General features: G+C 58.1%; 1 protein-coding gene across 1 annotated transcript; it reads left to right on the forward strand.

Annotated features, from left to right (window-relative positions):
- The first annotated feature begins 188 nt into the window (after positions 1-188).
- Positions 189-25,196, forward strand: COTL1 (coactosin like F-actin binding protein 1). The gene is made up of 4 exons (XM_040982293.1): positions 189-350; positions 448-530; positions 15,182-15,339; positions 23,943-25,196. The coding sequence occupies exons 1-4, from the start codon at positions 274-276 to the stop codon at positions 24,051-24,053; spliced, it is 429 nt and encodes a 142-aa protein (XP_040838227.1). The 5' UTR covers positions 189-273; the 3' UTR covers positions 24,054-25,196.
- The last annotated feature ends 1,403 nt before the right edge of the window (positions 25,197-26,599 follow it).

A 26,599-nucleotide genomic window follows, 5' to 3' on the forward strand; every position in this document is an offset into this window, starting at 1 on the left:
CCCGCGCCCAATTGCGCAACCCACAGGGGCTGGGATTGGACATGGGCAGCGAGGACGCCCCGCCCCGAGCCTGGACCCCCCAATTGGCAGGGTAGCAGGCGGGGCGTCCGCCTCCCGGACGGCCAATGGCTGGGGGGGGTGGGGCGGCCGCGGCCCAGGTCCCCGCGCGCGCTCGGTCCGCAGAGGCAGCGGTGTCCGCGCTCGGCGCTCTCCTCGCCCTCGGATCGCTGCAGCCGCCCGGGGCGCGCTCGGTGGCTCCCGCAGGACCCAGCCATGGCCACCAAGATCGACAAGGAGGCTTGCCGGGCGGCGTACAACCTGGTGCGCGACGACGGCTCGGCCGTCATCTGGTGAGGCGGCCTCGGGCATCCGGGGCGCGCGGGGGCGGCGCGGCTCGGCCTCGCGCCCCCCGCGCTGACCTGCGTGTACTCTCCTTTCCACCCCCAGGGTGACGTTCAAGTACGACGGCTGCACCATCGTCCCTGGCGAGCAGGGAGCGGAGTATGAGCGCTTTGTCCAGCAGTGCACAGGTGGGCGCGCCCGGGCCCCCGGAGCAGGTGTAGGTGGACCCCGCCACCCTACCGAGGGCAGGGCTTGCGGCTCCGGCTGCTGCACCCCCGGGGTCCCCTTGCCCGTTCCGGAAAGAAATCTTCTTGTGGACTGGGTGAGGGCCGGGAGAGGGTTAAATGTTCAGTGTCCAGACTGTAGAGGCAGATACAAAGAAGATTCCCTCTGAGCTGAGAGAAGATTCGGGAGAGGCTGCGCCCAGCTAACACGGTGCAGGGTCCTGGCAGCTGCACATGCCCCCTCGCTAATCTGGGAGGGGTCTACCCAGGTGCACGGGTAGGGGGCAAGTAGGGAAAATGTCCAAGTGTGGCGGGCTCAGTCATGTGTTGCCTGTCCCACCGCCTGCCGTGCAAACACCCAGGGGCCCGTGGTCAGCCAGCTGGGGACTTTGGTCACGGACCTCCGCTCCCAGCCCCCAGGGCGTCAGCTTGGGAGGCGGACTTGAAGACAAAGGCGGCTGAGACTGGAGGTGAAGGCAGGGCTGGGCGTGGCTGGCTGGGGTCCCTGGGGGCCCCTTCCTCACTGTGTGGGTTTGGGGCAGTTGCTTAACCTCTGGGTACAGGAGAGGACTGTTTTCCTGCATGTGGTCTGGCCGTCTGGGTGTCGGGGTGGTGCTAAGCCAGGTGGAGGCCCCTGGGTGCGGCTGGCCTGGACTGCTTCTTCCTGGAGTGATATTTTGTGTTTAAGTCTATTCAGAGGATACTTGGGAAGTCTGTGGGCTGGATGTGAGACAATGTGTGTGATTGAGAGAGAGAGAGGAACTTGCTCCTGGAGTTGACAGCTTGAGGGGAGGGGATGGAAAAGGAGACGTTTCAGAGGGAATGAGTTGGGGTGGGTAGTTTCTCCCTTCCCTGCTAGGCAGGTGAGAAAGTCCCAGAGGAGCCCCTAGCCGAGGCGGTGGCGGACCCCCTGAGATTTCCTGCTGAGAGCTCCCTGCAACACGCAGCCCCCGCTGTTGGGACCTGGCTGTGCCTGGAGGACATGCAGTGCTGTGGGCACATGGTGTGTGGTGGGTAGGGGGTTGGGGGCATCGGGTGCAGCCCCCGACTCGCATCGTAGAGCCCTGCTTCTCAGCCCGCTGCTCTGCTTTCCCCTCTGCAGCCAGTGATCTCTCCCCATGGGTGCACGCCTGGCCATGGCCACACTGGGCCACGCTGTGCTGCGCTGGACCAACGCTGGGCCACGCTGGGCTGCTCTGGGCCACACTGGGCCGTGCTGGGCCACGCTGGGCTGCGCTGGGCCACACTGGGCTGTGCTGGGCCACGCTGGGCTGCGCTGGGCCACGCTGGGCTGCGCTGGGCCACACTGGGCCGTGCTGGGCCACGCTGGGCTGCGCTGGGCCACACTGGGCCGTGCTGGGCCACGCTGGGCTGCGCTCGGCCACACTGGGCCTTGCAGCAGCAACAGCAGCATTTCTGCTTTGCAGCTGGCAAGCCCCTTCCCTCTGTTCTGCCGCAACCCCCAGCAGGGAAGGTGATAAGGTAGCCAGGAAGGACAGTGTCCTGTCCCTACCCTCCCAGCAGATGCCTGGGGGCCTTGGGGAACACTTGGTCCCTCCAGCAGCGGCTCCTTGGTTTTGTCCAGGCCTCCTGCCCCCATGGTGGGGGGAGGTGGGTGGGAGAGTCAGGCGGTGTGGGGGGTGCTAAGACCACTTTGCCTGCTGCTTGTTGGTCCCCAGGCAGGCTCTGGTGCTCCATAGCCATCTGTCAGACCCCCTTGTGGGCGAGTTCTCAGTGTGGTCTGTTCTGGTTCTTCTCAGGGTGCTGCTTCCCTTCCTGCAGGCTGCCTGCCGGCTTGCCTTGTCCTGCCGGGCCCTGGGGACTCAACACCCTCCCCAGCCCCCAGCACTGGCTACATCTAGTCACACCTGCACTTGCCACAGCTTATCTTGGTCCTGCCTCTGAGGTCCTCTGGAGAGGCCCAGAGACGTTAAGGGGTTTGCCCGAGATCACACAGCCTGGAAGGGCAAGCTGCCCTGGGGTGGGGGTTCAGAAGAGAGGCCCCTCCCACTGCCCTGTGGGCTTCCGGCTTCCATCCAAGACACTCAGGGGACCTGGAGGACCCCCACACCCTCAGCCTCTTCCTGTAGACGCTGGGGTGGGCATCTTGCTCAGCGGCTTTCTCTCCCTGCCTCCTCTACTCTCTGGGGGGTGGTTTCTTCTAGATCGTTTCTTCTGTCTCCTTGCCCCCCAGCCTTCTGTCTGCCGCCCCGCCTCCGCATGCTGCCTGCCCACTCCTCCCCTAACCCTGTCTCCCCAGAGCGGCTGGCGGCTGGCGGCTGGCGTGGCCTCCTCCATCTCCAGGTTCTGCCTTTGGCCATGCCCAATTCCTCCCCGACACCAGCCTGGCTCCTCCCTCCTCCTGGGGGCTGCCCGTTGCGGGGAAGCCCAGAGCAGGTTCCTTTAAGCCAGACATCCCTGTGTGTGAGTTTCCTTGCAGGGGAACTCCAGTGGAAGTGCCCTGCCAGGAAGGCTGTCCAGGATGGGGCTAAGGCCCCTGTGTGGGGCTGGGTGGGGCTGGGTGGGGCCGGGGGCCCGGGGTGGCTGGCACCTGCTCCAGCCTCAGTCCATGGGTGGGGCCATAGCGTGAGCCGCTGCCAGAGGTCCTGTGTACATCTCCAGACCTCTGGGTGACCCGGCCTGGGTCACAGGCCTTCTCCTGTGTGAGTAGAAGCCAGCACCAGGGCAGGGGGCGTCCTGGAGGCTCCAGAGGGGGTGGACCCCCGCCTCTCCACAGCTGTCTCTTCCTCCTTACTGCTGGGGTCTCTTAGCGCTCCATCTTCCTCTGTAGTGTTTACTTTGTGTGTCACTGCTCACCAAAGCGCCCCAGAGCACGTTTTGACTCTGCTCGATAACCTTCTGTGGTTCCCTGCTGCTCCCTACTGAATGATGAGCTGGGGCTGGGGTGTCGGCCACCCCATCGCTTCTCTCCCCGTTCACAACTCCTGCCCAGACAGCTCAGCCTCCTCGCGCACCTGCAGCCTGGCACCGTGCGACACGCTCCCCCACCAAGTAGAGATGCACCTGCCTGTCTCCTCTGGGCCTCAGCTGCTCACTCGGCCCCGTGCACCCTTCTTCTCTCCAACTCCTGGTGCTGTGTGATCAGAAAGCCCTAGGCTGCCATGTCCTGCATGCCTCTCACCCGCCACGTGGCCTTGGGCAGCTGGCTGCTGGTGTGGAACGGGGCTCCTGGCCATGCCCAGGGCAGCAAACTGAGCCGTCACCCTGAAAAAGGACTGCCCGGCTGCCATGGGCGCTGTCCTTGTCGCTACTCTGCTCTGGCGGCTTCCTCCTCCAGGGATGGCCTCACCACACACTTCCTGTTTGCAAGTTTCCCATGCGTGCCCAGCTTGAACGGTGCACATAAGCTGCCTGACTGACACGCTATGGGTCTAGGCCCTTAGCCTGGGCATGACCACAGTGGCCACCAGCCTTTGGCAGGTGGTCAGCTCCATGGTCAGGGCTTTGGTGTACATCACCCTGTTGGGGTTCTGGTACCTGTCACTCCTGTGACTGCAGCAGATGCACTCCTGCCATCCTGGTAAGCCTTCTGCCACAGTATGGTCATGAGGTTAAGGAAGTCAGACTGGTACCTGGGGCACAGCGGGTGTTCCTGCAGCAGGAGCTTGCTGTGGCATAAAGTGGTGCCAAAGTGGAACCCACAGTGAGGTGGGGACAGGAACGTCTGCAGGTCACCCCATGGAGCCCCAGGCAGCTAGGAAGGACCAGGAAAAGGGCCCTTGGACCCATGGACAGGCTGTGATGCCGCTGACCACAGTGCCACGTGGGGCTGGCTGATCATACGGAGTCAAGGAGCCAGTGCCCTGGACTGGCTGGGAAGTCACATTTCATTTTTACACTTTAGAACTGATATTCATTCCCTGTGGAATATTTTAGAAGAACCAAGACAAAGCAAGCCAGAACTCAGATGCAGTTTCATCTCTCGGAACTTTGTTCATTCACTCACTCAGTAGCTCGTGTAGCTGCTCTGCGGGCCCTGTCGTAGGACTGGGATGGACACAAGCAGACGGTCCCATGCCTGAGGGCTTCTTACTGTCACCACCTAGGACTGAGTGCTGGGGTGCTTTTATCTGCGCTCCTGAAGTGTTTTCCCATATGTATTTTGTGTGGTAACAAGGATTGGTGCTGTGGGCCCCCCTCCTCCACCTGCAGCCCCCAGTGTCCCCCGAAGTGCCTCTGAGGAGTTCTTGTGTATAAACACGGCCTCGCTGAGGCCCCAGAGGACTCCGGCACAGGCGTTTTTATTTTGGAAAGAGCTCAGGCATCTGGGAATGAGTCCAGCTTCCGGCTGGTGCAGACTTAGAGCGATCGGCTCGGCGCGTCAGCGGTGGGGCTGGGGTCGCCTTGGCCGGTATCCCTGGAGGCCTGGCTCCTTCCTCTGTATGGTGGGGGTGGAGATGGCACATCGTGCTCGGGATTGTCACAGGATGTGTAGAAGGTGGGAAGGTCACTGCCGGCGTGCAGTGAATGCTCACCAACGTGCAGGGGGTGGAGCCCTGATTAGTGGACAGCTCCTGCTCATGGAGGGCAGCACGGGGCAGGAACTCGGCTCGGGTTAGATGCCCTGCCATGGTGCCAGATGATGGTGCAGGCGGTAGTCCCATGATGCTCTGGTCAGCCTGGGTATGTAGCCCACAGCATCACTCAGAGAGAGATGCAGTAGTTGGTCTGTTTTGCCCTGCTGGCACCTGCTTCCTTCTGGGGAAATGTTCCCTTCCTTTTTCTGTAATCCTGTTTGCTCAGTGTCATTCCAGTGGGGCTGACCGACTCCTCCCCAATGCGTGAACACAGGAACCAGCCTGGCCTGTCAGAGGACTCCGTCCCCTCTGCTGGCCGGTTGGTGCAGGCCGTGCTGCTGTGACCGCAGCTTTGTTGGACAGAGTTGTTGGGAAGGCTTTCCTTTGTCTTTATGAGGAGGGGGGTGTTGAAGCTGTAGGGTCCTGGTTTGCTGGAGCAGTGCTGGAGGAGGGAGTGACTGGTGGAAGACAGTTCCGGCCATGCCTGCAGGTCAGGCAGTGGAGAGCCAGCTCAGCAGCTGAGAGACCAAGTGGCAAAGGACCTAAGCCGTTGGATGGTCACAGAGTTAGGGAGGGTGTCACAGGACAGAGTGAGGTGCACATCGCGGCAGCTATGTCCTGAGGAACAGCCACACCGCTCCTATCCATGTGCCTGCTTTTTAGAAAGTATTTATTTATTATTTTTATTGAAAAGGCAGATTTACAGAGAAAAGAAACAAAGAGAATGATCTTCCATCCTCTGATTCACTCCCTAGGTGGTCACAACGGCCGGAGCTAAGCTCGGAGCCAGGAGCTCCTGGGTCTCCCAGGCAGGGGCAGGTTCCCAAGGCTCAGTGCTTTCCTAGGCTGGGAGCTGGATGGGAAGTAAAGCAGTGGGACATGAATTGGTGCCCGTATGGGGTCCTGGCACTTACAGTAGGAGGGTTAGCCCGTGGGGCCGTGGCATTGGCCTCATGTGCTGTCCTGCACTGGGGAGAGCAAGGCAGGAGAGAGAGTGCCCGTTGTGCCAAGAGCATTGTGAGATTCCCCAGGGAGCTTGGCACTTGTCACTGTTTGTGGGACGTCAGGGAGTACTGAGTGGTCTGTCCGCCATGTGTTCTACAGATATTTGTTGAGGACCTACTGTGTGCTGGTTAGGCTGATGAGGCACGCCCCACGCGTCACTTGTACAGAATCCTCTCTCGGATGCTTGCTTGTTCTGTATGGTTGGGGCGGGTGGTTGCCGCCCTCACAGCCAGCCTCCTGCCTGATATGTCTGGGTACCACATGTACTCAAAGGCTGGAACAGGGCCAGGCTTTGGGCATCTTCATGTCTGGGAGGAGCAGCCGCCTCTTGGGCTCAGTAATTTTGTTTCTCCCCAGTGCTTGTCATTGATCCCGCCCCGGTGTCTGCATGGCCGAGCCTGTTGGGTTCCCCTTTCGTGTCTGCCTTCTCGTGGTCTCACTTCTGTCTGCTGCTTCTCCTTCTGCTTTCTGTCCCCAGTGTTGGGCGTCGTCCAAGGCCCACACCCTTGTCTTCTGACCAAGGTGCTTGCAGAGGGCCCGCTGGGCGTCACAGCCTTTGTTGCCTCCTGACCTCTTTCCCCGATGCCTGGAACTGGAGTCCAGGCCAGATGAGTTTTTAAACTTTAGGTGACAGGTCATCCCCTTGGTCCCCCGAAGCTTTTGTAGTGTATGCTCCTCCGGGCCAGATGCTTAGACATGGCACAAGGGCCTGCTGTCAGTCAGGGGCTGGACAGCTCTCTCTGCCACACAGGCCTACGGCTGCAGACGCCATGGGGCGCTCTGCTGGGGTTGGCTCATCCTGAGAGCCCTGACACCCTGGGCACAGCTCAGCCAGGGTGAGTCGGTGTACGGGGAGGGAGTGTTTCGTCAGAGACCCAGCGTCGTCAGCTTGAGGTGTGTGGGAGCTGGTTTTGAGTCCACTCTATGTCCGAGGCTGCCGGCTGTCCCCTTGCCGCTTCTCTACCTGTGGAGTCTTCCTTGCGCTGTTCTCATCTGTCATGCTTTGCTGTGGCAAGGCCCAATACACCGGTGTCCCCAGGCACACTGTAGACGGTCAGGTGTGTGTGTCTGTCTTCAACTCCGTGGTGGCGGGGTGGCGAGGGAGCTGTCCCTCGGGTGCCGGTCTCCTTGGGGAGAGTGTCTGTCCCTCTTTAGCCGGCTCTCTGGAGCACCCCCGGGAGCAGAGGGCAGCCCTAGGCCGTGGGCTCACAGCCTCTCTCCTGCTCCCTTGTGGCCCAGGGCTTCCCCAGGGGGACAGTCCGGACCTCTGGGGCATTGAGCTGCTTCCCAGGTCTCAGAGGAAGGGCTCAGGGACAGGTCGAGCCCTTGCGGCCCCCTGCTCCAGCCGCACGGAAGGCAGGGTGACATAGGGCTCTGGGTCACACTCGGCAGAGCCACACCTGCTGCTCATCTCCTCACTCCCTTTATCATGGGGTCGAATCTTTCTCTATCCTGTTGTCTGCCGTGTGCCTGACCCAGGGAAAGTGGCAGTGCCCTGTGGTGTCACCTTGGCTGAAATAGCTGCCCAGTGGCCCTTCCATGGGGTCCACCCTTGGGAACAATGCCAATCCCTGGGCAGTGTGGTTGGCTGCCGTCTGCCTTATTTCTCATGCCTGGCTTGCCAGAGTCAACGTGGCTGTTGAGTCCTTTTCGTGATGTTGTCTGGCCTAGACTGTCCTGCCCCCTCTCCCTCCTTTCGGACCCTGTGATGGCTTTGGGGTTCTTCCTGCTCCCTCCCCAACACTTTCTCCATCTCAAGATCCTTAGTACAGTCCCTTGTGCCGGGAGGGTTCGTGTATCTGGACCTCTGTACACCTCTAGGGGTTATTCTGCCTGCTGCAGCCATCTCATGACTTCGTAATCTCCTCCGTGACTCAGTGCAGGGTGCACTGCTACTAATCCCATTTCATAGATGAGGAAAGCTTCGTGAGGGGAAGGTACTTCCCCCGGGCTCTTAGCTGGCCCCCACACTCCTGTCACCTGCTGCTTCCCAACTCTTGGGCACTTGGGTTTGGAGGGAGGAAAATGTGCTTTCTGGGGTATTGTCCGGCCTTTGTGGCTCCACGTGGGGAAGCTGGGCGGCCCTGGAGGCCCTGCCTCTCCTGGGGCGCCCCCTCCCCTTGCCGGGCTATCAAATGCATTGCATTGTTCCCATGTGTAGGTCAAAGGAACCCTGGGCCCGGGCGGGCCAGAGGTCGGCTGGAGTTGGGTAGGGGATGGCCTGGAGACAGGCTGCGGTTGCAGATGTAGAAGGACTCAGTCCCTGGGGGCCCCGGCTGACCCTCGGTCCCCCTGGCGGAGGACAGAGTAGGGCCTGTGTTCACCACATACGGGCCTAGGGTGCGGGCATGCCACTCACTCTGTGTTCCCGCCCTAGCCCTTTCTGGCAACTTCCTCTCCTCCTCGGTGTTCCTGTCTCCTGAGGAATCCAGATCCTGGGCAGAAGGTTAAGATTTTGTTAAGATTTTGAGCACTGAGATAAGCTTAGTTTTTAGTTTGGTTTTCCACAAACTCTCCCAAGTCCCCCTGCATGGAAAAAGGCTGAGAGCAGCTCATGCATGCATGGTACAGGACAGGCATCACTGCTTCTGGTACTGCCAGGCACTTTCATTAAAGGCAGGTTCGGGCACCAGAGCAGGGCACCAAGAGCTGTCCCACGAGGAGTGGCTGTGCCCTGCTTCCCTGAACAGAAGAGGCCAGGCCTTGCTAGTTTGTTGCGGGCTTCCCCAACCACGTGGGTATCCAGATCATGGCCCCCCTGGGGTTCCACAGAGTAATAGCCTTTCCTTCCTCCGGTTGTTCTGGCTGGGTCATTGGAATCTAATGAAATCGCAATTAGGCAGGGATCACGGCAAGGCGTCCCTGTGTAGGGCAGGGGTGGCAGAGGAGCAGCCCCAGTGAGCGTCAGCTCTCGCCCCTGGCCGGAGCCTGGAGAAGACTGAGTGCACCTGGCCCTGTGAGGGGCAGGCCTCTGCATCTGGGTGATGGGGTTTCCCCAACATGAACATTTTAAAGAAATCTATTGCAGGGGTGGTTAAAAAGACTAATGCGGTCCTTGAATTCACTCCCCCAATCCTCCTATGTGGCAAGTGATCCTGACTGGGCCAGGCTGAAGACAGGAGCTGGGGGCTTCATCCAGCCTTGTGCATGGCACCCAAGCACCTGAGCCGTCGCCTGCTGCCACCCAGGACTTGCCTTGGCGGGAAGCTGGGCTCCCAAGCCCATAGGCCAAAGCAGGTGCTCTGATGATGGGTGTCCTCACTGGCATTTGAGCTGCTGGGCCCACTGTCCACCCATAGCGAGTATCTTCTTCCTCCTGGGTGGTGTGAGGCCACCAGTAGGTGTCCCTACTCCAGGCCTGGCCCCTCACTGCCTGACCTCATCCCACCCACACTGTGAGCAGCTCAGGGTCAGCTGGCCCGGCTTTGGGCAGCAGGGTCTTAGCACTCTTCCTTACTTCCTTTCAGACCAGCTGCTCGGGGTGGAAGCTGAGGACTCAGCATTTTGGTTGTGGGTTTTTTTTTTTTCCCCTGCTGTGCCTTGTTTGCATAACTTCTCAGGAGTCTATATAAGGTAAGGTCAGCCACAGAGCAGCCACTTCCTCCCGCTCCTCTTCCTCCTTGCTCTGAACTGGAGTGTTGGGTGGAGAGATGAAGGGGTCTGCTTGTCTCATAGGTCATACACCAGGCTCTGTGCTCCATGCTGGGATGGGACAGAGATGAGACCCCTGGGGAAGAAGCTCAAAAGATCAAAAGTGTCCAGCAGCTCCCTTCAAAGATGATAAGGTCGATGGTTCTGCTTATGTGAAGTTTTGGTCAGGAGTGACTTTGGGAGGGGCAGAGGACACTGGAATACCTTTAGGAAAGAAGCAAGGACCTCAGTCCAGGTGGACAGCCTGGTGAGAACCCTGTGTGAGACCGATTGGTCAGCACTTGCCCATTGGTGATCACTTGAGATTTGGAATTTGTGTGGCCGTGGCCTGGAGGGGCCTCAGGGAGTCCTTAACAGCTTGGTGGGGGTTATGTGCCATTCATAGTTTTTGGGAAATTGCTGGAGAGGCCCGTCCTGGTGGTGTGGTGATTCTGGAGAATTCTGACTCCTTTGTTTTGCTCTTTTCCTTGTCCTGGGACTCTCCCTTCTGCCTTGCTGCTCTCTTTTCTTGAATCCCTCACTCTGTGTCCAGCCCTGGCCAGAGAGGAAGGAGGCATACACTGGACATCAGACAGGAAGAAGGGAGGCAGCATGGGGAGATCTGGGCAAAGCTTTGTGCTCTGGGAGCCCCTCTAGCTCCCCGTGGGCACTGCCCGGGGGATCCCAGTACTGTTTTCACCAGTGTAACCCCTCATTATCCTGTGATGTGGCTCCTCACTGACCCAGTGGTTGGTTGGTTTGAGAGTGGAGTTTTAGCACACTCTTTTAAGGTTCTCCCTGGCAGGAAGGGAAGGGGCCCACAGATCCTGAACTGGGGATTCTTGGTTGCCATCAGCCTGGGTTGGAAGGCAGTTGGCTGAGCTTCCTCTGTCCCTGGTGGCGGCCCCTCACATGGGGGACCTTCTCTGCCCTTGGGGGGTGAAGGGGGTGTGGAAGGTGACACAGGTCTGTTGTTTCTCTGCATCCTTCCTCGCAGCGGCTCTGCCTTTTCTGGGAGCTGGGGGCGGGGGGGTGTTGCTGGGGCTGGCCAGGGGCTTGAGGGGGAGGCGGAGGAGCTGGCCTTGTGACTGTGACCCGGTAGGGAGTGTCCTTGCAAGGTGGGGTGGGGAGGAAGGGGCGGGACGGGCCCCTCCCTGGCACATTGCAGCCCTGTGCTCCTGCCTGAGGCCCCTCACATTTCCTCTTCTCTCTGCAGCCAGCTGAGCTGGGCAGCAGAAGTATCGCCCAGGCCTTACCCTAGGGCCCCAGTCCCACCTGCGTGGAGAGGCGGGGCCTGGAGGGTCTTGGGTACCCTGTGGAACCTCCTAACCTGGAGAACTGAGGTACTCCACTGTGCCTGCACCCCTCAGAGCCTCGTTTCTTTGTAAAATGGGGCTGTGAGCCGTGCTGACCCCACAGACACTGCGGTGGGACAATGTGTGAGTCTAAGTGCTTTGCTGGCCAGCAGCTATGAGCCTTGTCCCTGCAGTGACTGAGTTAACGCTGTGTGTGCCCAGGAGGCCCCACTTGGAGACCAGGAGGAGGCAGACTAGGTGTGCTGGCGACAGAGGTGCCCCCATTCTGTAGCTAGGACCACTGAGGCTCAGCCTGGGGCTTCCATCTGCTGCTGTTAAGCTAGATGATGGGGACTCGGCCTCAGGGCCCTGTTCCTCGCCACACTCCACACCAAAGCAGGGACCAGCTCTGCCAGGCCACTGCTGTGCTGCAGGGGCGGCCACTGGGCCAAGGAAGAGCAGGCAGAGTGAGTGCAAGAGCCGGAACTTCCTCCTCCTGCGTGCCAGGTGTGGGGTCCCCGTGGGCAGGGGCCCTCTGTCGGGAGAGGAGGTCGGGAGGCTGCCGGGCTGCTGGTGGCGGTGGCACGGCTTGGGTTTTGTCACCCAATTCAGCTGGCTTTCCCGTGTTGCACTGGATCCCCAGTGGCCTGTCTGCAGGCATAACCTGACCCTTGGATGTTTAGAACCACGTTCGTCAGCAGTCTGGGTGACCGTGTTGTTATCAGATAAGCATGCCTGCTGCCAGGAGCTGGGCTGCCCCCGACCCCCCTCTGCCCTGAGTTCTACAAGGTCCCAGCGTCCTTGGGGGGGGTGTGACTGACTGCGTCTGTCCCATGCCAGTCTTGGGGCTGGTGCTAGGCACTCGGGCTTGCATTGGTAAATGCTTGTGGCTCTTCAGCAAGGACAGGGGACCCTAGGGGGACAGTGCTGCCTGAGGTGGACTGGGAGGGTCTGAGAGACACACATGCTAGAGGGCCAGCCTCAGGAACCAGCCCCCGGGAGACGTGGGGAGACTCCCCCGTGGCCAGCCCACACACAGGGTGCTCCAGAGCAGGCCCAGCAACCTTCCCACCTGGCAGCTCTGAGTAGACAGGCCTTAGGATCCAGATGGGGTCCTGGGAGCTGCAGTCTGTGTGGAGCTATAGGGACGTGGGAAACGGGGAGTGGCTACCATGGAGACACACTCTCCATGCGGTCTGGTGGGAGGCAGCTGGCAGGTTGAGGCCAACACCTTGGTTCAACACCTTGGTGCTGGATCCCTCACAGCACCCGGAGCAGAGACTGTGAAGCCATCTGTCTGAAGGCCTCTGCCCATGCCCTGTGCCCCCAGCAGCCACACGGGGCCACACACCTCTTCCCCGGAGAGGTCTGATGGCAGCTCTGGGCAGAAGCTCCCACCGTGTCCTACCAGGGCGTCTTGTAGCTCTTGTGCTGTGTCCTAGGGGTCGGCCTGTGCAGGGAGGTGTCGCATCACCCCGTGTGTTCATGCCGCACTGAATAACATGTGCTTCTGAAGAGGAACGAGGTGCCTTGGGTCCCAGTGGTTGACTCCGTTCCCATGACACATCTGGGACAGCCCAGCCCACTGGGACAGAAAGTGGGGCGGGGAGGGCTGGGGTGAACAGCACCTGCTGGGAGGTGTTGGTGAGTGCCCCTCTGGAGGCCCAGCACCCTCAGAGTCGGGTGCTGGAGCTGCTGCACGTGGCACTGGGTGCCCCGATACGGTTCACCTGTGGAATGTTGTCTTACGTGACTCCTGTCCTGATAAAGAAAAGGCAGGTGGAATGAGAAGGGCCCACAGTGCAGAAAGTCGGTGCCCTGCAGAGTGAGCTCCCTGCAGGCTCCTCCTCTGTGCCTGCTCCCGTCTGGCTGCTTACCAAGCCCTGTCACCCCTCTGTGAGGCGTCTGAGACCACCCTGTCCCCGTCAGCCCTGACCCCTCCGCCAAGGAGGGCTCCGCAGAGCCCTGGGGTCCCTGAGCCGAGTGCTCTTGAATAGCAGATGATAATTGGATGTCGATGGTGAAGGTGCTGCTGGCCTTGTAATGAAGACGCAAGGAGATTATGAAGTACACCTTTGTTTTCTGAACAGACTAGTGAGACAGCGCGCTGGGCGGCTGCCTGCAATGCCAGCCTGCCTCGTTGGAGAGCTGATTCTAGTCCCGGCTGTGTACTCAGACGCACAACCTGGGACACCCTAGTACTTGGTTGGGTCCCTGCCACTCATGAGGGAGACCAGGATGAACTTCCAGCCCTGATCAGCAGATGGAAGATCTCTTCCTGTGTCTCTCTTATTGCTCTATCAAATCGATAATCTCTGTTGTGTATCTAGAACTTTAATAACAAGCAACCCATGACAAACACTGTGCCCGCAGGAGTGCTGCTGGACCCTGCATTGGGGCATGCACCACAGCTTCCCTGCCTGGCCCCCCAGGTCTGAGGGGTTACCTGGTACCCAGAGGTGCTCTCCCCAAAAGGCATGCTGCAGACAGCACCCTGGTATTTGGAGTGGCCAAGTGAGCTGTATGAGCTCAGGGCTGTGTCACTTGTTGACAGAGGGTGGTGGCTTAACTCGCGGGTTCCTGGGCTCCCGGATGTGGTGTGGGAGCCAGCGTGGGGTCCCCGGAGAGGTTCTCTAAAATCTCAGGGTTGGCCTGTGCCAGGCAGCCCGGAAGCGCAGACCCACACTCTGCCCCATACCTGCTGAATCCAAATCCATGCTTGGTTAATTTTTTTTTCAATTTCATTTCATTTTCTCTGAAAGAGAGACTGAGGGAGATCTTCCACCCATTGCTTCATTCCTCCATTGCCTGCAGCCGCTGGGAGTGGGTCAGGCTGAAGGTTAAAATCAGGACCTCAGGTCCCATCTCCCCGAGGGTTGGCAGACCCATCTCGTTGCTGCCCCTCGGGGTGGGCAGTAGCAAAAAGCTAGCATCGGGAGTGAGCCAGAACTTGAACACTCAGCTCTGGGTTATGGCGTCCCAAATGGCTGACTAACCATTGAGCTGCACGTCCGTCCTGTTCTGCTTGCGAGTTTGCATTCTGGTTTTCTGATTCTTTTGCCTGTGCTCGGCTTCCTGCTGATGGGCGAGCACCCTGGGAGGCAGTGGGCGATGGCTCAAGCACTTGGGTTCTGATGAGTTTCTGGACCCTGCCATGTGGCTCTGGCTTGGCCCGGCCCAGCCTGGCTATTGTATACATTTGGGGATTGAACTAGCAGATGAAAGAGCTTCATCTTTTCTTTCAAATAATGCAAAAGCCAGTGTAAAATAACCAGCTCACTCACAAAGGAAAAGAGGAAAAGGCTGTAGGGACCCAAATCTGCAGGAGGTTTGAGAGGTGGGCCCACTGTGTTCAGTGAGAGGGACCGTCTCACGCCGGCGTGTCACCGTATGGACGTAAGCTGTCGCCTGAGAGGCAGGGGCTCCTGTACCCAGCACTTGCCAGGCTGCAGCGCTGCAGGCTGATGTCATAGCGACAGTTAGGGTGGGAACTGCCCCTGTCGTGAGCTGAGCCGGACCTGCGGCTTCCTCCTCAAGGCGCAGAGCGTGGGTGGGGAGCACAGGAGGGGTGTTTGGTGGTCGTTTTGGGGGAGATTGTGAAGCAGCCATGTGGGAACTGTGGTGAGGCAGCAAAGCAGAGGGTTACAGAGTGCAGCCCGGTCACCGCCAGAGTGGCTGTGGTGTAGCAAGCACAACACGCCCCTTGGAAATGCCGTCTAAACACCCCAGGCCCATTTCCCTTTGGGTCCTCTCTCCCTGTCCGATCCCTGGCACTCTCTCGTGGGCACCACATGGCTTTCCTGTTGCAACAAAGGTTCTGAGGTTGAGCTGGGGGATGGCTGCCCCCTCTGCGATGCCAGTGAGTGACTGGAGCCTGGGCCTTGGAAGGCCAGAAATGTCAGAGAGGCTGGTCCAGATTCCAGCGTGACTTTGAGCTGCCATTGACCTGTCTGAGTCCTCATTGCCATCTGTTGGATGGACACTGAAGTGCCACTGCAGTCAGGGCTGGGGGACAATGTTGGCCAGCGCAAGGAGAGCCTCCTCCCTGCCCCATGCACCTGTTGCTGCCGGCATGCTCACAGCTGCAAGGCCAGGGCTGTCCGGGCCCAGGAATGACCACAGCGTCCCTCTCTGCTCTGGGCCACAGATGACGTGCGGTTGTTCGCCTTCGTGCGCTTCACCACGGGAGACGCCATGAGCAGGAGGTCCAAGTTCGCCCTCATCACGTGGATTGGCGAGAACGTCAGCGGGCTGCAGCGGGCCAAGACCGGCACGGACAAGACGCTGGTGAAGGAGGTGGTCCAGGTATGTGGTCCGGGCTCTTCTGGGGCTAGGAGGGGTGGGGGCATGGGTCAGCACCCAGCTGGACAGAGGGCCCCGGGTAGGATTCCTGGGAGTGTGACTCAGCTGGGATGTTGGCCGAGCCATACTGCCATTCAGGGTCATCACACCATTGCTGAGACGGTCACTTGGCCCCAGAATGCAGGCTGGGGCAGGTGCTGTGTTGGCTGTCCCAGTCATCACACCCTCAGAGCAAGGTGGATAGCCACCTCCCTCTGCCTCTGGCACTGATAACCCGCATGGGCCAGGGTCCCAGGGTCCTGCTCCGTGGGGCAGGGGGCTTGCCTCGCTTGGTCTCTGAGCTTTCAGGTGCAATAATGCGTTCAGGTTGGCCTGTGCTTGTTCTAATGGCGACTACATTGCTAAAAAATAAGCCTGAAGGTCAGCGCTGGGATCCTGGACCCCAGGACAGAAACATGGCAGAGTTTGAGTCAAGTCTGGGGTGCAGGGAGATGCTGCCGGCCCAGGCGGGCTTCTCCTGGTGACAAGTGTGCCACCGACAGTTGGGGGGAACTGTGTGTGCCTGCGTGTGCCTGCGCCCGTGTGTTGTGGGGGAGGAAACACTCTGTACTATTTCCTGCAGCTTTTCTGTTAATATAAAATTTCCAAAAGAAAGCTTTTGTGTGAGAAACTAACTGGGGGTGGGCGTGTGTCCTGGAGGGTCAGCCAGCAGCTCGGATGCCTGCGTCCCGTGCCAGACAGCCTGAGTTGGAGGCCAGCCCAGCTCCAGTTCCAGCTTCCTGCTGGTGTGCACTGTGGGAAGCAGCAGGCAGTGGCCTGACTCATTGCATTCCTGCCAAGCACAAGGGAGACCCGACTTGGAGCTCCTGGCTCCTAGCTTCTGGCTGGGCCGCCGTGGACATCTGGGGAGTGAGCCAACAGCTCAGGATTATCTCTCTGCCTCTCAGATAACAAGAGGAAGAGGTGAATCTCATCTGAGTGCCATGCCAGGGGTAGCGTCAGTGCTCGGTAACCTCCATTCCCATCACATCTGCTGGGCGCTCCTGGCAACCCCATGTCAGCCAGCTGTCTGGCCCTGCCCCTGGCTTTGGGATGCCTTTGACCTTTGGTCCCATTGTCCTGGCCGGTTTTCTCCAGAGCACTGGGGTTTAACAGCCCACTAGTTTTTAGGGCTCTCCTGGGTGGCAGCAGATGGAAATGTGTAAGATCCTGTGCTCCCTGGCCAGAATGCTCTGTGGGACCAGCTCTCTGTGGCCTGCCCCTCTCTGGGGGGGGTTAGGGAGAGCTGGTGGGGCTGGGGCCTGGCAGGGTGGGGCAGGGACCCCTTCCCAACTGCTGACTCTCACATATTGTTTTTATTCTCTCTCACTTTTTTAAAACGTAAAATATAATGAAATGGACCCCTTGGCCTTTCAAAGGATCCAGTGCAGTGGCATTTGGCATATTCAGTGTCTGACAACCATCACTAGCATCAAGTTCCAGAACATTCTTGTCACCCCCAGAGGAGTCCTAATACCCCTTGGAGTTATCCACAGTTTCAAATTTTGAGTGGGTGGATGGGTGAGCCTGCGACTGAGTGGGACTGTGGGAAACTGGCTCTGTGCCCAGAGCCTTCATGCATGAGCCAGCAGGAGCTGCAGTTCCTGTGTCTGCACACCCCGTCAGGTTCGGCTGCCTTGGGGCCCACGCTCATCTCCGTTCTGGTTGGCCTTAGGCCTCAGCACAGTGGAAGTGGGTCCTTCTAGGTCAGAAGCACAGAAGAAAGAGACCTCTTTTCTCCGTGTCTGTGTGTCTCAGAAGCCAGGGATCTGATTGGCCTCAGCTCGGGTCACATGGCCAGCTTGTATGGCTGGCAGCTATAGTGTAACGCGGTGCCGATGTGTACTGGGGGCCTGTCGGGAAGGAGGATGTGCAGTGGAGGTTTGCCCGTCAGCAGGGCGTTTTCTGTTTGTGCGTGCTGCCAGAAGCTCCCGCAGCCCTCCCACTTACACTGCAGCTTTCACTGTGGCTAATGAGGCTGCCTGGGGCCTGCTGACTTTGCATGGTCACTGAGCAGGGCCACTGGCTGTCCCCTGGGTCACATGGATGCTGTCCGGGGGCTGTCCTGCACTCCAGCGGGAGCCCTGGCTCAGCTTCTTCTTGCCACTGTGTACAGGTTGGCGTTTGTGTAAGATGGTGAATGAACTGTTAACTGGCATGAATGGCATCCTGCCCCATCCTGCACTTTGTGCACAGTGGAAGGTGGAGTCCCTGGGTAGTGGCTTTTGTTCCTTAAGTTTTTTTTGAAGATGTATATTTTCTATTTAAAAGGCAGAGCTAGAAAGGGAGACAGAGATCTTTCATCCACTGGTTCACTCTCCAGATGGCCACAATGGCTGCGTTGGTTGGGTTGTGCCAAAGACAGGGACCGGGAACTTCTTCCAGGTCTTCCAGGGACCCAAACACTTGAGTCAAATTCTGCTGCTTTCTTAAGTCAGTAGCAAATAATTGGTTCAGAAGTGGAGCAGCCAAGACTCAAACCGGCGCTGCAGGTGTGGGCTTACCGAGTTACACCAGTGTGCTGGCGTTATCACTGGGCAGGTCATGATGCATCGACTTTCTACCCAACTCTTCCTTCCTGGGCCTCAGTTTCCCCATTTTGCACATGGTAAATCAGATGGGTGGACATGTTGTAATTTGCCAAATTCTGAAATAGTTTCCTGTTCTTTTCCCCCCTTTAAGAAAGTGGGCAGGTTATTTATGAATTGGCCTTTGAAAGAACCGCAGTGTGTAGACAGGCCTGGCTGTGCAGTGTTCAGGGGGCACAGCCTGCGTGGCTGCGACAGGGTGGTGCTCGCAGCGTTGCTGCCTCTCCCGGCATTACAGGGATCCAGCGAGCTGATACAAGCAGTGTCTGCTTGGGGGACTTTTCCCATGGAGAGTGTGGCCACATGGGCAGCACATGGGATCTTGTGATCCCCCTCCACCCCCGTCAATGCCCGATTGTCTTGCCAATGTCTGAGACGAGACCACCGGCCAAATCCCAGCTTTGTCCCAGTGTCACTGCTGACTTCACACAGTTCTGGCTCCTTCCCTGGCGGGTCACATTGATGCAGCAGGAGGGAAACCAGGCCCTGGCAAGTCCACAGCTTACGCGAACAGGCCTGAGGCTCCGGAAGCTGGACGCGAGGTCTCTAGCCCACATTCAGAGCCCGGCTGAGCAATGAGCCATGTCCATGTTCAGATCCCGGCTGAGCAATGAGCCGTGTCTGTGGCTGCTGGAGAGGGGACAACAGGAGACAGAAACCAGCCTGGTGGGGGCAGCGGTGGCCTGGCAGCAGGGGCTGTGGGTGGCTTGGGCTGGGAGACACTGGCCTTGTACCTGGAGAATGCGCTGAGTGGCAGCACGCATGGCTGCCCTGCCGTCACTGCTCTTGGGTCGGCTGCACGGAACTGTCCTGGACAGGACACCTGCCCCATTTGTCATGTAGAGATGCAGAGAAGTCTACACCCAGCTTTACTCCCCACATGTCCACCTTGGCCAGGGCTGAGCCAAGCTGAAATCAGGAACTAGGCATTTAATCCAGGCCACCCACGTGAGTGGCAGAGTCCCAAGCGCTTAGCCCATCACCTGCTACCTTCCTGCATGTGCCTTAGAAAGAAGCTGGAAGGGTTGACACCATGACATAGTAAATTACAACTCTACCTCTGGTGCTGGTATGCTGTGTAAGTGCCGGTTTGAGTCCCAGCTGCTCCACTTCCAGTCCAGCTCCCTGCCTGTGGCCTGGGAAAGAAGCAGGGCATCTCCTACTTTTATGGTCTCCTATTTCCATTTGCAGTCTCAGAATTTTAACGGTTCACTGCTGCTTTGTGAATGAGTGTGGTGGGCCATGTGCAGCCTGTGAGGTGTGCTGTGTGTGTGGCAGCCGGTGAAGTGTGTTCTGTGTGTGTGTGTGTGTGTGTGCACTTTCTCTGCGCAGCACCTCCCTGTGCCTCAGTTCTCATTGGTCTTGTCCAGCTCACAGATCTGTGACAGTTACATGAGACTGCGTAATGGATGCTTGGCGAACGTGAAGTATCCAACATAGATGCTGTTTACTTATTTATCTGACTTCTGTTGAAAAATGGAACCAGCCTGTGTTTGCTTACAGTGAACATCTTTGTGTGTGTGTTGAGGTTCTCTCTTGGGGAAAAACTCACCGTCCTGGCAGTGGGGCAGGAACAGGAGGTGCTGGGCACAGCTTGGACTGGACAGGAACCAAAGAACCCAGATGCCATCTCCAGCTTGTCAGCTGACCGATAGCCGGGGGCTATTTGGAGCTTTGGGTTAAGAAGGATTCAGAGGTTAAGTCTGGACTCAGCAGGGGACACGGAGCGGGAATGCCATGAATGATTTATGATTCTGCCATGGACGCAGGAGCTGTCCCCCATCGCAGATGAAGCAGTTGTCAGAGGTCAGGCAAGATGCGGGCATCTCCCACTACAGAAGTTGCCAGGCTGTGTCTGGAGGGTGGGGTGGCTGGGCAAGTGGGTGGCACATAGGGCTCAGGTGCTCCTGTTTGGTTGTGACCCAGATCTGCCTGCAGCCCACCCTGGGACCCCATGCCTGTTCCTTCCCCCATGAGGCAGGCCGCTGTCACCCTGAGCCACCCTGGATGGTGTGGAGGTTAGCCGGCCAGTCCGTCCAGCGTGAGACCGGCCTCATCTGCTGGTCTCCCTCCTGCTTGGATAACTTATGCCTGTCCAGAGCCTCTTCTCTTCAGATCAATTTCCTTGTTCTGATAGAATCTTGCCCTTTAGTGGAGTATTTCAGGAGATGATGGGTGGGAGGGAGGAGTGGGGGCGTACCTGGAGGTCTGACTGCAGAGGCTTTTTATCCGGCCCACGTTGTCCCAGGCTGCCTGAGGCTTTCTGCCGCACTGTGGGTCGTGGGTGAGCAGGGAGGCGTGCTGTGGCCTGTGTGTGCCTTGCCCACCCATGGCCCTCTGACCCGTGTGTGGGAGGAACGGCTCTGTCTTCTGCTCTTTGTGGCAAGGGCTTGGCATGGCCTGAGGGAAGCCCAGCCTTCCTTTTCAGATCTGAGTGCGTTGTTGTAAGCCAGGTTCCCCAGAGCCCTGGACCCTGCAGTCTGTAGGGGGACTTTGTCCATACCCCTATACTCTAGCCATGCGGGTGTGGGTCCCTAGTGACTGATGGGGGAGAGGGCTCTGGAGAGGCCTTGGTCTGGTCCCCCTATTTTCATGGAGACGAGTGTGCTGGGCCCGAGCTGTTGTATGTTTCCTCTTCTCCTTTTCCTGAGAGAGCGAGAGAATACACTTCCATCTCCTGATTCACTCCCCAAATGGCTAAAACAGCCAAAGCTGAGCTAGTCTGAAACCAGGAGCCAGGAGATTCTCCTGGTTATCCCAGGTGGGTACAGGGGCCTGAGCACTTGGGCTATTAACAGGGAGCTGGACTCAAAGTGGAGCAGCCTGGTCTTGGATGCTGGTGTTGTCAGGCAGAAGCTTAACTTGCAAAGCTACCACACAGACCACATCTTTTGCTTCCTTCAGAGCCCTTTGCCTCTCTTCCTTCTCTCAGAGACTTCCCGGGGCCGTCACTTCCCCCTCCCAGGCACGGGAGAGCGGCTGGCGGCAGGAGTTGTTGGGTGACCCTCGTGCTTGGTGTCTGGTATTCCAAGGAGAAGACCTGGCCCTCCTTTTCTGTCCAGCTCTCCCATGGGGAACCCTGGGCCCAGCGAGGCCCACCACCTGAGAAGCAGGCCCAGGCTTCGGCCCCAGGGAGGACATGGGCTCTGTCCTGATGGGCCTGGAGCATGGCCGCTGGCCCTGCGGTGTGTCTGCTGACCCTGGAGCCTCAGAAATGCGTGTGTGGGTCACAAATTAAAGATGAGGGAGCTGTGGCATTGCATGTTAGGCTGCCGCTGGGGTCACCTGCGCTCCCTTTCGGAGTGCCTGGGATCAAGTCTGCCTCCGCTCCCTGTTTAGCTTCCTGCTACTGTGTGCGAGGTGGGGGGGCAATGACCCCAGGACTTGTTGAACCACTTGTCTCCCCAAGGCGTGACAACAAAAACCTGTCTTCAGAAGACAGAACAAGCATCACTTCTGTCATCTGAGGCAGAAAGCAAAGGACGGATGTGAGTTTGGCTGATATTTTGGTGTTAAATTTGTCCCTGGAGTTTGGTTTTTTTTTTTTTAAATATGTTAACACCAAGTGTATTTTTGTTTGTTTGTTTGTTTTGTTTTAAGTTTTGCTCCTTTACATTTATTGTGGTATTGTGTTGTCCTGCGTTGCTGCTTATTCGGGGTTATGGCCTGTTTTTCCGTGTATGTGTATGGTTTTAAGTCGGGCTGTGCACAGCTGCAAGTGTTATTCACTTTAGATCTTATCAAGCCCGTTTCTTCTTAATCCACACCTTGAGATAGCTAACTGACCCAGGCGCCACAGCACCGATGTCTTTGAGTCACCTGCCGGAGCTACGACACGGTGGAGAACTTTGGACGCCGTTGGCTGTGGGCTTCGCCGCTCAGGCGCTCAGCACCTCCTCCCCTCCCCCGAGCTGTCGGGGTCCAGGGTTGGCAAACCTCTTCTGTCTGTCAGGTCCAGCTTGCCCAATCCCACTGTCCTGGTCAGGTCCATGGGGGGGATACAAAGTTTCTTTAGGGTGTTTTTGTGCCAAGTCTCTTCCTGCTTAGCCCAGGGAACTTATCTTAAAAGAAGAAGAAGGAAAAAAAAGCTGATACAGGGAGGGAGGGTTAAATGAGAAAGGGCATGAGGCTGTGCCTGGCACACCTCGGCTGCTTGGTGAATATTAACCTCCCTGATAGCAAGGACACTGGAGAACTTGAACTTGAGGTCCTTCTTGGCAGGATGGAGTCCTTTTATTTTATGTTTATTTGTTTGATAAATTTAGTTCTTGATTTTATTTTTCAGGAACTTTTAAAGAAAAGAGTTATTTTTATTGTAAGGTCAGATCTACAGAGAGAAGGAGAGACGGAGAGGCAAAGATCTTCCGTCCACTGGGTCACTCCTCAAGTGGCCGCAGCAGCTAGAGCTGAGCTGATCCGAAGCCAGGGGCCAGGAGGTTCCTCTAGGTCTCCCGCATTGGTGCAGGTCCCAAGGCCTTGGACCGTCCTGGGGAGTGGAGCAGCTGGGACATGAACCAATGCCCGTATGAATCCCAGCACATGCAAGGCGAGGACTTTAGCCACTAGGATACTGTGCCTGCCACCACCCCCTCTTTTTTTTTAAAAAAAAAAATTTACTTATTTTTATTTAAAAGCCTTTGCGTGTGACTCCAGCTTCCCATGTGAATGCCAGTTCAAGTCCTGGCTGCTCCACTTCCCGTCCAGCTCCAAGGATGGGCTAAGTGCTCGGGCCCCTGCACCTGCTGAGAGACCCAGAGGAAGTTTCTGGCTTTGGCCTGGCCCAGCCCCACTTGGGGAAGACCCAACTGATAGATCTCTTTCTTTGTAAATCTGACTTTGAAATCAATCAATAAATAAATGTTAAAAACTGGGATCAGACAGTGCCTTTAGTGGCTGGCTACTTGGGCCTGGCGTTGGTTTTTTTTTTTTAAGATAAATTTTATTTTTGATGCAAAGTCAGATATACAGAGAGGAGGAAAGACAGAGAGGAAGATCTGTTCAATGACTTACTCCCCAAGCGGCTGCAATGGCCAGTGCTCCGCCGATCCAAAGCCAGGAGCCAGGAACTTCCTCCAGGCCTCCCGTGTGGGTGCAGAGTCCCAAGGCTTTGAGCTGTCCTCGCCTGTTTTCCCAGGCCACAAGCAGGGAGCTGGATGGGAAGTGGGGCTGCTGGGATTAGAACTGGTGCCCATATTGGATCCTGGTGCATTCAAGGTGAGAACTTTAGCTGCTAGGCCACCACGCTGGGCCCTGGCATTGGGTGTTGAGGCTCACTCCACAGTGGCCTGGATCCCTGCCCAGCTCCTTTCACTGGCTGGACACGAGTCCCTGTGTCCTCAGCTCTCCCTGGGTGCAGGTGTGTATGTGGCCCTGGGCGTGCGAGTGCTGGGGTTTGAGGACAGTGTTTGCTCTGTGGGTCCGCCTGGCGCCAGCCCAGATACTCAGTGATCTCGCTGGCTGTGATGACTTTTCTATACAGACTCGGGTCATATGGTGGCTTTCTTGGCCTTCGTATCTGGTAGCTTCCTCTGGGTCGTATCTGCGCCATCATGAAGCACGCCTGCTCGCTGAATCTTAGGAGCCCATTGTAAATGCCCGTTTATCTCCAGGGCTTAGGGTTCTTTGATAAGCCAGCTCACCTGCTTCCTCCATTTCCACTGCCAGCACGTACTGAGGCCCTCATGTCCCTGATCTGAGGACGATGTGCTTGCCACCCAGGGACCCCAGGATCAGGCAGTGACTGCCGTGTCCGTCTCTGTGCCCCATAGCCTGGCCTTGGTGTTTATTGACTGAATGCCAGCAAGGTCCAGTGACTGCCTCTCCATCTCGGGTTCCCTGCCACCAGCTGTGCTTTCTCTTCACTCTGGAGTTTCTGAAGCTTCAGGTGCTGGGGACCACCTGGCACATGGACTGGGCACCCAGAGGTCTCGTGCCGCCTCCTGGTTAACTGGGATCTATGTGTTTTCACTGTTCTTGCAGAATTTCGCAAAAGAGTTTGTGATCAGCGACCGGAAGGAGCTGGAGGAGGATTTTATCAAGAGCGAGCTCAAGAAGGCTGGGGGCGCCAACTATGACGCCCAGACGGAGTAGCCCTGCCCTCCCATGCCCCTCGCCCGCGCCACCTCCTGCTCCCAGGGCCTGGGGACCGCCGGTCTCGGCTCCCAGCCCGCCTGCCCACCAGGGAGAAGAGATGCAAGGAGAGGCAGTGCCCAGCCCCGGCGTCTGCCCCCCACTGCCCTGCCTACCCTGCCCACCTCCCATGTCCTGCTGTGCCCGCCATGCCCCATCTCATGAGCTCATGCCCCAGCTTCCTTCAACCTCCTTTTCTTCCCCCTCTTTCTTCTGTTGGTCCTGAAGAAAAATCATTTTAACGTCAAGGTTGTGCCCCTCATCCACTGTGAGGGTGCTCCGTGTGAGGCCCAAGCAGCCCCAACACCACCACCAGCACACTGCTCCTGAGCCCGGGCCAGTGTCGCCAGCCTGGTTGTCCTTGGCCCTGGGGGCCACTGTGCCAGGGCCTGTGCCCACCTCCCGCAGCCTTCGCCAGCACACACACGTGTCCCACGAGTCACACCCAGACCCCTTGGAATTCACTCCTGGGTCCTCGGCTCTGCTTCGTTCCAAGTTGCCTATGCTCTGCGCTAGGTGGTGAGAAGTTTGGTCCTGCCCAGCCCGAAGCAAGCGAGAAAATTTGCCTTAAACCCTGCCTGGCAGTGGCTTGGTCATGTGGTCTGAAGCCACCCATTCCCATTCTTTCCCTGAAATCTCATCATGGCACAAGCAGGGACAGAGGCCGAGTCCAGGTCTGACCTGGGGAGCGTTTCAGGGTTCACTTTTGGGGACTCCCAGGACCCCAGGGACAAAGGCTTCAGGTGAGGGTTGGGAACCCCAGCAGAACCAAGAGCTTACCCCATACTGTCCAAAGGTCGGGCTTAACACTATGGGGCTGGCCCCCTCACTGTGTTTGGGGAGTGGCAGCTCCAGCCCCCACAGCGGCTAGGAAATCTGGGGTTTCAACCTGGGGTCTGCACCCCAAAGTCCCAAGGTCGCTCTACCGTTATAGAATGGCGCGGTGGGCATGGTGCCCGCGGAGCCCGTTTCCCAGCGCTCCCCCCTCCTTCGTCTCCCCTGCTCCGCTCCTGCTGGGGAAGAGGTCTGGCCTGCGTTGGGGCTGTGAAGAACATCTCTGTGCTCAGTTTACAGAAATAAACAGTTTGCGTTTTTCAAAAAAAAGAAAGAAAATAGCTAGGTTTATTGATCCGCCTTACAAGGTTTCTTTGCTGTGGGCACAGCGGTAGCCATCGGCACACCAAGTGGAGGTGAAACACGTTCCCACATAGTGGCTAGCTCAGTTCGTGTACCCCTCTTTTTTTCTCAATAGTTTATTTATTTGAGGGGTAAAGTGACAGATAGAGAGACATTCCACCTGCTAGTTCACTCCACAGCAAGCCAGGGCAGGGTCAGGAACTCCTCCTGGATCTCAAGTGGGTGCTGGGGTGCCAGTGCTCGGGCCATCCTCTGCCGGATCACAGGTACGGTCACCAGGACGTGGACAGCGCTCTCATAAGTGTCATTGTGTCAGCCCATGTGCAGCCACCAGTCAGCAGATGCTGTTGTGTCCCCATGGCCACCCTTGGGGGATAGGGCTTTGCCCCAGGCCCCCTGTGTCCCAGTGGTGGCGGGGTGGGGGTGGAGGAGGAGAGTATGGGAAAGTCCTGGCCTTGAGGCGGGGCCGTAACATCAGCTCAGGTGTCCTAAGGGGCCCGGAGCCCTCCTTGCTGGCAAAGCTGAGAGAATCCATTTTCCTGGGCTTGGCTGTGACACCGTTTCTGAGCTGAAGTCCCTGGGGACTCGGAATGAGGCCGGAGCAGCTGCTGCTGGGAGCAACTGGTGTAGAGAGGCAGGGGTAGGGAGAGAAAAACACTCCAAGCCCTGCCAGGTGTGTGGGCAGGCCGTGGCCATGCCACTTGGCAGTGGGAGACCACGCGTCACCTCCAAGCCACACCTGGGCTCTTGTCCGTGCACAGCTGCCCCGGCTGTGTGGCTTTTGGCAAATGAGCTAATCTCCCCAGGCCTTCTTTTTCATCATTCGATGAAGGACACAGGAGCAGGTCTTGTGGAGCACGGGGTCCCTGTCTCATCGCCCTACACTCATAACACTGCACTACTAGGCACCGCTCAGCCAGGCCTGGCCAGCAAGATCAAAGCCCAGCCTTGGCCAGACATCATCTCTGCCCAGAAGAGACTGGTTGCGTGGGGCCAGGCTGGACGGGAGCCTGCACCTGTGGCACCTGTATGTTCATCATGGCTGTAGCCTTGCATCTGCTCAGGCCTTGGCCTAGGCCGTGGGAGCCCTGTGATGCTGCGTCAACTCACACCAACTCACCCACAGCCCTGCCCTGCGTGGCTGACCCCCTGCCCCAGGGACACAGGTACAGCCCAGGAGGTGTCCCTGGGTTCTGAGAGAAGCTGAGTAGTCTAGTTGGGTGGGCTATCCAGGAGGACTTTGCAGAGGAGGCAGCATCCAAGCTGAGAACTCTGGGAGTGAGGAGACAGGCTCTGGGGCGCAGCTGGCTGCTTCCAGAGAGGGGTCTTGCGGGAGCCTGGGTGGTGAGTGATGGCTCCCAAGGCACTGA

The sequence above is a fragment of the Ochotona curzoniae genome, unplaced genomic scaffold, assembly GCF_017591425.1.
Source record: "Ochotona curzoniae isolate NIBS_2020 unplaced genomic scaffold, NIBS_Ocur_1.0 contig_3622, whole genome shotgun sequence".
In the NCBI taxonomy this organism is placed as follows: domain Eukaryota; kingdom Metazoa; phylum Chordata; class Mammalia; order Lagomorpha; family Ochotonidae; genus Ochotona; species Ochotona curzoniae.

Excerpts from the sequence above, each read along its gene's own strand:
- COTL1 (XM_040982293.1), top strand. The coding sequence starts at position 274 with ATGGCCACCAAGATCGACAAGGAGGCTTGCCGGGCGGCGTACAACCTG. Across the intron at positions 351-447 it reads GACGGCTCGGCCGTCATCTG|GGTGACGTTCAAGTACGACG; the intron begins GTGAGGCGGCCT and ends TTCCACCCCCAG. Across the intron at positions 531-15,181 it reads CTTTGTCCAGCAGTGCACAG|ATGACGTGCGGTTGTTCGCC; the intron begins GTGGGCGCGCCC and ends TCTGGGCCACAG.